Source organism: Peromyscus eremicus, chromosome 1 (assembly GCF_949786415.1).
Source record: "Peromyscus eremicus chromosome 1, PerEre_H2_v1, whole genome shotgun sequence".
Taxonomy (NCBI): domain Eukaryota; kingdom Metazoa; phylum Chordata; class Mammalia; order Rodentia; family Cricetidae; genus Peromyscus; species Peromyscus eremicus.
Genome location: NC_081416.1, coordinates 80,254,341 through 80,265,299, shown reverse-complemented (window position 1 = coordinate 80,265,299; position 10,959 = coordinate 80,254,341). Strand labels below are relative to the sequence as shown.

At 41.9% G+C, this 10,959-nt stretch overlaps 1 protein-coding gene across 1 annotated transcript in view; it reads right to left on the bottom strand.

Moving 5' to 3' along the window:
* Positions 1–246: 246 nt before the first annotated feature.
* Palb2 (partner and localizer of BRCA2) overlaps positions 247–10,959 on the bottom strand; it is a 28,460-nt gene continuing 17,747 nt past the window's right edge. The window contains exons 10-13 of the mRNA XM_059267378.1: positions 10,468–10,584; positions 5,750–5,837; positions 4,473–4,621; positions 247–659 (exon numbers count right to left, since the gene is read on the bottom strand). Of these exons, the coding sequence (XP_059123361.1) occupies positions 449–659; positions 4,473–4,621; positions 5,750–5,837; positions 10,468–10,584 (565 nt within the window). The 3' untranslated portion in view covers positions 247–448. The remainder of the gene's footprint in view (positions 660–4,472; positions 4,622–5,749; positions 5,838–10,467; positions 10,585–10,959) is intronic.

The window sequence follows — 10,959 nt, the reverse complement described above, 5'->3', positions numbered from 1 at the left end:
AGCCCTAAGGATCTGGCTATCTTTGCCTTCTCAGTGCTAGAATTACAACTCTGTCCCTAGGCCATTATAACTGATGTCAGGTACATGCAAGCACTTTACTGACTGAGTTATCTTCCCCAGCCTTCTAAGTAATTCCTTTTAATTCTTATTTTTGAAATGACCTGAACAGACTGTTAAAAAAAAAAAAAGGAACATGCCAAGCAGAATGTATCAAAATAAATATTTATTAACATTTATATACACCTGTAATAGCAAATGTGCAAATATGGACTTAAAACCACAACACCAAAGTAAGTATAAACAAAGTCAGTAGTGCCACCATTAGAATAAAATGAAGTTTGTGGGAACACATTCAAACAATCATGTTAAATGTCTTTTGGATACTGTATTCTTTTTCAAAAAAAACTATTAAGAGGCAAAATATCCAGGAAACTATTTGCCTCTTAACTTACAAGTAGCGGTATATGAATACACTGCCATCTTTTTGTCCAGCTAGCAAGTGAGAATCTGTGCCTGACCATTTAACCAGAGACCAACTCTGATCGGAGGCGGGTGGGAGGAGAGCAGTGCAGTGACCCAGAAGCAAGTCCCAAACGGCAATTGTCCCGGACGTCAGGACGGCTGCTGCGATGTGATCTTTCACATCCCCTTCCAGGAATCTGAGAAAAGGAGACAATTCAGATCTCACCTCAAAGGCTTCACAAAGGGCCCAGAGATGGCTCTGCAGAAAAGGCCCTTCACTGAACACCCATGTTTAGTCCCTGGAACCCACATGATACAGAGAGAGAAAAGTGACTATTGAAAGTTGATCTCTGGCCACCACGTGCCCACCACGACACTTGCCCCCAACAAAATAAATAAATAAAATGAAATGTAACACATTAAATTAAAAAAATACCATGTTCCCCCAAAACAGCCAAAACCAGCCCCAACATGGCAGCTCACAACCATCCTAAACTCCAGTTCCAGGGAATCTGACATCTTCTGGCCTCTGTGGGCATTGTATATACCTGGTGCAGAGACATATATGAAGGCCCCCACACATACATTAAAAAAATAAAAAACAAAACAAAAACCCCCAAATCCCAAACTTAGGGAAGTAGAGAGATGGCTTGTTACACCCAGTCCGTTATGCGCCACGTGGAAGCACAGAGACACTTATGGGTTCCAAAGTCTTTAATAAATCACCACATAAGTGGGGTTGCTGATTAATCAGGGCTGCAGGACAAGGACTTGGAAGCCTTGTTTTTCCTGGCTGCCCTGAGTAGGGGCAGAAGCTGGTTTATAAGCACAAAACCATAAATACACCAGTTACAGTTAAATTTTTCACCAATCAGGATTCAGGGATTAGGGGCATTCCCCATGTGTCCCATCACTGTCAACTGGCACAGAATGTTCAACCAATTAAAGTCATTTGTTCTTTCTCTTGTTAGGAACAGCCATAATATCCCAAAGAACTAAGGCGCATAACAGACTGTTTCTATTGTTTAAGGAAGAGGTTGATCAGCCATTGGAAAGTTCTCAGCTCCCCTAGGGGCCTGGGAACTTGAACTGTGTTTCACCCTACAAGTAAAATGGAGTCTGAAGTCAAAATGGTAGTACTTAGGTCAAGGTGCTTTCGCCTGTTCCCTTCAGGCTCAAGGGTTAAAAATATTAGCTGCTTTTCCCAGAGATTCTGGGTTTGACTTCCAGCACCCACATGGTACCTCACAACCATCTTTAAGTCCAGTTCTAGGGTATCCACGGTCTTCTGTCCTAAATGGGCACCTAACAATGTCAAACTCTGCCTCTCAGTGCTGGGACTAAATTATGTGCCATCACCACCCAACTTAAAATATTTTCTTAAAATTTTTTGATTGTTTTTAATGATCTGTGTGTGTGAGGTCTGTGTACAAGAGTGTAGGTGATTGAGGAGGTTAGAGGTGCTGGATTCCCTAGACCTGGAGCTACAGGCAGTTGTGAGCCACCTGATGTTGGTGCTGGAAACTGAACTCTGAAAGAGCAATTACTGAGCCATCTCTACAGCTCCCTTAAGACCAGGCTGGCCTTGAACTCAGAGATCAGCCTGCCTCTGCTTCCTGAGTGCTGGGATCAAAGGGGTGCACCACCACTGCCCAGCTGTTATATGTTTTAAAAACAAAGAAAGAAACAAATCTAAGGCTGAGGATGTGGCTCAGTAGTTTACTTCTTGTCTAGCAAACATAAAATGCAGGCTTAGGCTGGCAGTGGTGATGCAGGCCTTTAACCCCAGCACTCAGGAGGCAAAGCTAGCCTGGTCTACGAGTTCCAGGACAGCCAGGAATATACAGAGAAATCTTGAAAAACTGTCTTGAAAAACTAAAAAAGGGCTGGAGAGATGGCTCAGCGGTTAAGAGCACTGGCTGCTCTTCCAAAGGTCCTGAGTTCAATCCCAGCAACCACATGGTGGCTCACAACCATCTGTAATGAGATCTGGCACGTAAGCAGAACACTATACATAATACACAATAAATAAATCTTTAAAGAAAAAAAAAAACTAAAAAGAAAAAAAAAAGAGGGGCTGGAGAGATGGTGAAGAGGCCTAACTTAACATCAGTGCAGCCATGACAGGCTGAAGACTAACAATACTGGGAATAGGCCTCACCATTACAATAACCAGGAAAAGTCACAAACTGTACCAATTCGAATTGAGACAAACAAGTACTAAATGCTCTAAGACATAAAGGATAGCTTACATAACTGTGGGAGATCAGCTCCCACCTTTTGTTTTGTTTTGAGACAGGGTTTCGCTGTGTAGTCTTGGTGCCTGCCCTGGAACTCACTCTGTAGCCCAGGCTGGCTTCGAACTCACAGAGATCTGCCTGCCTCTGCCTCCCGAGTGCTGAGATTAAAGGCGTGTGCCACCACCACCTGGCTCAGATCCCACCTTTTAAAGGGTACTCATGAGTAGGAGAGAGGGATAAGAAACTTTTAGATAGAAAGATAGCGAAGAGGAGAAAGACAGAATCACAGGATAGCTTTGGGAGGACCTGGATCAAAACCCAATGGCTCTTTCTGTCTCTTCAAAAGGGCTTTTTAAAAACAATGCCAAGGAGCGGGGCAAAAGACATCCCCCTTGCTAAATCAAAGCACACTGCACAACCAAGTGTAGATCCTTCCAAACACCTAGTAACCACACCTGTGGTCAGATCATCCCCTCACACAGCCCTGCTGGGTAAAGCAAGCTCAGATTCTTGGACCCTGAGTAAGTTCTCACTACAAAACCTCTATGGTTCTCTACACATAACTAGTATATAGGTTGCCAATTTCCTTGCAGCAACGCCAGTACCAATCCCTGTTTGACAAGACTTCTGTTTACCTCACTCCTGCCCAATCAGGAGTTCAACCCCCATCTGAATCTGGAATTCCCCTACCCCACATTCATTACTTCTTAAAAACCCTGCCTCAACTGAGCTCAAGACTCTCCTTGATCCAACCACTGTGTGGGAACTGATGGGAAGCCCAAGCTTGAGCTTGCAATAAAGGCTCTTTGCTTTTGCATATGAACTTAGACTCCTGGTGATCTCTGGGGGGCTCAGGAGGAGGGCATAACAATTCAGCAGTTAAAAGTACAGATGCTTTTTCAGAGTGCCCAGGTTTGATTCCCAGAACCCACATGGCAGCTCACAGATGTAACTCCAGCTCTAGGAGATCTCTTCTGCCTTCCATGAGCATCAGGCATGCAAGCAGCATACAGGCATACAGGCAGTAGAAAAACCCAAACACATGAATAAAATACAAAAAGGAAAAACCTGTTTAATCCCATACTGATGGAGATCAGGAAATAAGACAAGTCTAAAATTTGACTCAACTCCAGTAAACATCCTCTCCATACCTGCTACCCTCAGCAACAAGGATTTAAAAACATTTATTTATTATTATTATTTGTAGTTTTTTTGAGACAAGGTCTTTCTTTGTAGTCCTGGCTGTCCTGGAACTTGCTATACAGCCAAAGCTGGCCTTGAATTCACATAGATCCTTCTGTTTCTGACTCCCAGCGGGATTACAGGCATGTGCCATTGTATTTATTATTTTGTATATTTGTATTACTGTACTGTATTTATGTATTGTATCAGAAATTGTATTACTGTGTGTGTATGATATGTGTCTGTGAATATAGTTGTATATATACACGGCACAAAGGCCATGTGGAGATCAGAAGACAAGTTTTAGGAGTTGGTTATTTCTTTCCATCATGGATTCCTGGGAACAAACTCAGATAACCAGGCCTGTAGCCGCTGAGCCATCTCCCCAGCTCAGTGGTAGAGATCTTGAATCCAGGGCATCAGGCACACTAGGCAATTCAGAGCACACACACCGAGCAACATCTAGACCAAAGCCTTTAGCATCTCATGTGTTCTACTCATTCTAGCAACACAAAAGTACCCAGCTTTCTATCTGCAGAGTGTTTCCAGAAATACCTCCCCTTGAACAGCAGTCACACACTTACTTACCTTCCAGCTTGCCCTGGAGGAAGACAGCACAGCAGAATACCCACACTCTGAGCTGTCTTAGGGTTTATCACCAGAAGCTGAAACACGGGGCTTCCAAAGACCTGGCTCTCTTTGGCACAAGGATGACTCAGAACAACAAATAGGAGCCCCTGATGTAGGAGAGAAATAACCAATCAGACTATCAAGAGTAGGTTTGGCTGTGGTGATAAAACCAAAGCAAAGGCAATGATCAACAGCTTCTTCGATATGCAGGACATAACCACTGGCTTCCCTCTGTTCATACAGCAGCTGCTGAGAAGATCTCCACACCAGACTTCAAGATCCTCAGCCAGTCCTGCCATCCTGAATCCAGCTGACTCTTCAGTTTCTTATACTTTAGTGCCACCCATTCAGGAAAAGGCTGGCACAGGGAAGGAGGTCACAGAGACACAGGAGCCCTCAAATTGGAAGTAGCCCATTTAAGACTTTCTCCTTCTTTAAAGGGCATCAACTAGGAGTAATTAGTATATAACAAATATATCAACTACTTAAATGAAGAACAGGTAAATTCTAGAAACAAATTCAACTTTCTTTCTTTCTTCCTTCCTTTTTTTTTTTTTTTAAAGTTTTCAGAGCTTTATTAGGAGGGAAAGGAGGGGAAAGAGGAGAGCCAAGTCTGGAGAGAGAAAGATGGGGGTGGGGTGGGGGGTGGAGCAGAGCAGAGCAGAGAGAGAACAGCCAAATTCAACTTTCTTAACAGATTATAAAAGCTAGGTTCAAAATTTTGCGACAGCTTGATCTGCATGTTGAGTTCTAGACCAATCAGGGCTATATCATGATTTTCCCCCTTTTCCTTTTTAAGTAGTTAGGCATTCTAAAAATATGAACAAAATTCATAATTTAGAATGTGAGTCTTTAAATCATACAGGTAGAAAATGAGGTAAGCAATCACGTACCATTACACTTTTAATAAGCAATCACATAACACTTACTTTCATTCATAAACTTCAGAAAGAACAAACAGGATAGGAATGTAGCTCAGTCAATAGAGTACCTATCATGTGCCAGCAATCCCAGCACTGGAGAGGTAGAAGCAGAGGGAATCGTAAATTCAAGGTCATTTTACTCAATACATGGGGAGTTTCAGGCCAGCCTAGGCTACACGAGACCCTGTCTCAAAACAAAGCAAAGCAAAGCACACTGCCATCCAATTGTATGATTGCTACTGTTACTACTCTTACTAGTGAGACCAATAGATAACACAAATAAATACCAAGTAGCCCTGGATCACTACTCACCATCTCAGAATAGGCTCTGTGACAGACCGAAGCTTGGTAAGAGTCATCAATGTGCACCTTTTTCAGGAGCTGGCCAGTTTTTAAATTCCTTAGACATCAAAATAAATGAGGTGATTACACATTCTTTCAGTAAATGATTTTCACATACTACACTTTTTCCCCACCGTTTGAAGGTAAGGTACCACTATGTAGCCTAGGCTAACCTCAAGCTTGTGCTCTGCCAGCCTCACACACATGTTCTTTATTTGTTACAAACTATTTTGGGAGGTAGCAAAAGGAAATCAGTAAGGGACGGAGCACTGTACTTTTGTTTAGCCAGACTTTATACACTACTTTTTGTTGTTTGAGATAAGTCTCAATAAGTGGCCCTGGTTAGTCTAGGACTTTCTTTGTAACCAAACTGGCCCCGAATTCAGAGATCCACCTGCTGGGATTAAGGATATTCACAACCACACCCAGCACTTTATATACCCTTATTAAAAGTGTAATGACAGGTTAACTTTGCCAAATATTGAACCTGACAGTTTAGCCTTGAGTGAATTCTGCTACACTATTGTGGATAATCTATCTACAATCTACTCAACATTCTCCACTATCTCCCTGTGCTTGGAATTAATACAGCTACAAGTTACACCACTCACCATTATGACTTACCCACCCCCTCATGGTGGTGGCGCACACTTTTAATCCCAGCACTTGGGAGGCAGAGGCAAGCAGATCTTTGTGAGTTTGAGGCCAGCTTGGTCTACAAAGCGAGTTCCAGGAATGCCAATGCTACACAGAGAACCTCTGTCTCAAAAAAAACAAATAAAATAAAGAAAAGAAATTAAAAAAATGATTTGTCCCCCTTAAATCTTTTTATATACACAATGTATTTGCCTACTTGTCTATTTAAGACACCTGCATGCAGTGCCAGCAGAGGCCAGAAGAGGGCATGGATCCCTTGGAACTGGAGTTACAGATAGCTATGAGCTTCCCAACAGGTGGTGCTAGGTAAGGGCCATTTATCTAGTTTGTGCTCATTCTTGTTATGCTGATGTTTCCCACTGAGAATAATCACATTACCAAACTACACCTTTAAGAGATTTATAGCTATGTCTGTATTTTATTTATTCATATCGGAGCTAGTCTAAAATAATGGCACGAGCAAGTAGACTCGGGTAAGATAAAATGGGAAAAAGAAATGGTAAACATAAGGAAGGAAACAAAGCATTTGATGGAACCACTCCTCATCTGTGCAGAGGATCCCTGATGTTGGTAACTGCGCCATCATATCACTATATTGATGGAAAGCTTTCCCTTGGCTTCTCGTTAGCCACAAGATTATTTCTGTGATATTTCTAACCTTACAGATCAAGAAGGGCTGCAATACACTGACAACTGTTCCCTCTCCTGAACACACTGTGTATCCCCCGGCTCTTTACCTTTTCTCAGGTTATCCCTTCCAATGTCTTCCCCATTGCTGGGCAACTCCATCCATTCCTCTAGTCTGCAGGAACTCCATTTAAACTCTTCTCCCTATCTACACTAGTTCATAGCCATCCTTCCCTTTTCACTTCCTATAGAACTGTCCACATCTCATTTTATATGCTACAATAGAATACAACATGTTATTTCAACTAATGAAGAACTTTCTTTGGGCAGGAACTGCCTATAAAAACACTAAGATTGCTCCTATCCAAGATACCAGAACGGGTTTATAAGCTACAGAAGTTAGTGTAGCTCTGTACTTACTAAGTGCTTTCCCCCAAATCCCAAAGTATTTTGTCTAAAGCCCCATCATTTCAAACTTCTTTGAACTATAAAGGAACTTACTGGAGTGATATACTTCCAACTGTAAAATCTTATTTACCTATTAGGTTTTAGGAGTCTCGGAACAGGATTCGTATTTGCCCAATCACTGCACTTTCAAATAGAATCGTCCACAACTGTCTCTTTAATGTTTGATAGATAGTACTCAGCAAATACAGCTTAATGAAGATGAAGTATCTAGACCTTAAGCAATAGTTAGAAAGGGGAAAAAAAAAAAAAAAAAAAAAACCAACAAAAAAACAAACCAGCCAGCCACCTGAGGGCCACAGAGAAGACTCAGCTAGGCAAGCCTGATGATCTGAGTTCAATGCCCAGAAGCCCCCCAAAAGCCGGCTACAATGGCAAGCACCTGCAGTCCATCACAAGAGATGGGAGGGAAAGACAGGAGATCAGCAAGGAATGCACAGGCCAGCTAGGCTGAACTATAAGCACAGCAACAAAAAGAGACCCTGCCTCAAGAACAAGTCCTGAAAAGTTATCTGTCCTCTGACCAACCATCATTCACAAACTACTCAAACACCAAGTATAACATGAATCACTTCAGAAATAGGACAAGTCAGAAATGAAATAGGAAAGGCAAACAAATATAATAAAGAAACATTAGATGAATGTGGAGGCACACACGTGTAATCATGGAATTTGGGAGACTGAGACAGGAGGATCACACATTTGAGACCAGCATGGATTACATAGTGAGTTCTAGATCACCCTGGGCCAAATAGCCAGACAGTCTTGAAAGTAAACAAGCAAACAAATGAACAAATGTCAATAATAGCTTCTTGTTGATGGCACAACCAATATGTTTTGATTCTTAAGGAGCTAAGATAGACGTTAAGGACACAGCCAGGTGACAGGCATATATATATAATTCTAGCACTTGGGAGTCTGAGGTAGGAGGAATGTGAGTTAGGGGCCAGCCTGGGCTGCAGTGAGACCCTGTCTCAAAAAACAAAGAACAGCCAAACACCTCTCTACTAGCTACTAATGGGGGGGGGGGGGGAACAGAAGACATGCTAGGAAATATTAATGTATTTCCTCTATTTCCTATTGTCAGACTATCTCAGATATAGTGTTACAAAACTCTGCATTCAGTTAGGTTCCTCTGAAGAATAGCAATGTTATTTATTTGTTCTAGTAAATAGTTAACTTGGCTGAATTCAAACTCCAAATGCTGAAATTCTAGTTCAATTCTTCAAGCTTTAATAGAGCTGCTTACAGTTTAGCTTGTAAAAAGTAGAACCAGGAGTGGTAATGAACACTTGTAATCCCACTGCTCAGGTACATAGCCCGGATACATGGTGAGGCCCTGTCTCAAAACCAAAAGTAAGTATGCCAGATAATTAGGTAATATATTCAGAACTGAAGGTTCCTTCTTCGTGTGTGTGTGTGTGTGTGCGCGCGCGCGCGCGCGCACAAAGGACAGAGGAAGAACTTGGGTTTCTTTGCTCTGCCTTGTAATTTTCTTTATTCTGTGTGTATATGCATGTGTGTATGTATGTGATATATACATGTGGACAGTATGCACATGTCACTCTTCACATTTGAGAGTTAGAGACCAATTGTGAGCAGTCAGTTCTTAACTTTCACTTATATGTAGACTACAGGGGTCAATTCAGGTTTTAGGTTTGTTTGGAAAGAATTCAACATGCTAAGTCATTTTACCATCTCCTTCATCTTACCTTTTTAAATTTGTTTGAGGCAGGGTCTCATTATATTGCCCTAACTAATATGGAACTCTCTATGCAGATGGGGCTGGCCTCAAACTCACAGAGAACCGCCTGCCTCTGCCTCCCAAGTGCTGGGATTAAAGGCGTACACCACCACTGCACCCAGTTTATGTCTCAGTTTTTCAAATGTGAGTTCTGGGGATCAAATTCAGGTTATTCTGCTTGTGAGGGAAGCACTTTACCAAGTGAGTAAACACCCTCCCCCCCCCAGCATTCCTTCTTTGTCAATTTTCTTAGACATTTCTTCCTACTTGCTAGTTCCTGGCTACCTTGAACTCTATCCTTTGGTCAACACCTTATCACAAAGCTACACACAGCCTGCAGCTCTATGTTTTCACCAAAAAGTTTCTTTAATTTAATTTTACTGACTTACTGATTATCTATTTTGCAGTAGTGAGCACTGAACCCAATGCCTTGCACATATTGGGCAAATGACACTTAAAAAAAATCTGTTTTTGATTTTCTGCATATGGATGTTTTGGCTACATGTAAGTGTGTACATCATGTAGGTGTCTGTGCCCATGGAGGCCAGATGAGGACATCAGATCCCCTGGAACTGGAGTTATAGACAGTTGTGAGCCACCTTGGGCAAGTGGGAATCGACCTAGATCCTCTAAAATAGCAGATGGAGAACTTAATTGCTGAGCCATCTTTCCAGCCCACAACCCTGTATCTTAAAAAGTTTACTTAAGGGCTGGAGAGATGGCTCAGCGGTTAAGAGCACTGGCTGTTCTTCCAGAGGTCATGAGTTCAATTCCCAGCACCCACATGGTGGCTCACAACCATCTGTAATGAGATCTGGCGCCCTCTTCTGGCATGCAGGCAGAACACTGTATACATAATAAATAAATAATAAATCTTTCAAAAAAAAGTTGACTGAAGAGTGTTCTTTTTCACATATCTGGGTTCATTTTCTTGGCAAGACGAGAACAAAGCTTCTAGGAGTAGAAAAGGGAAAGCTACAGTCATGGCGGCAGTCTCTCTCTTTCTCTGAGGCAGGATCTTTCCACATATCCAGCTGTGATCAAATCAGCCTTCTCCTCTGTCTCCTGTGTTCTGGGATTACAGGTGTGTAGCACCATACCCCACCCACCATACCAGCATATCTAACCTTCACAACTCTATACAGACAGAAGCATATTTGCATATACAGATGAAGACCCAGAGCAGAAAGCTTACCAGATCACAATGTTGTTCACAGTGGTGGTACCAAGCAGAGCATCCTGCATCCCTTGGACTTCAGCAAAAGCCAGTATTGTCTCATCAGGGGGCATCAAAAGCTGTTCATCTTTGCTACTGTATTTAAAACAGTACTGAAAATCACTTTTTGAGCCAAAACAGTTTCTAAGTAGTTCTTCTATACATTACTGGACTATGTACAATAAAACATTAAACAAACAGCAGAAAAAAGTTGTAACCAGAAGACACGTGTTCTAAATTTTCTACAATGGACACATTTTCTTATCTCATCTTCCTGGACACATTATAATCACCTAAAATTCACTCTAGCCAATGTTAAACTCATAAACCTTCTGTTTAAATCTATTCTTTTCCATTCCTACCTCAATGACTATAGAACCAATCTTTGCAGGTGATGAACCCTGAAAACTGACATTGTGTCCCTCCTCTTGAGCCACTCAATTAGTAGTAGGTTTAATGACTCATATGCTC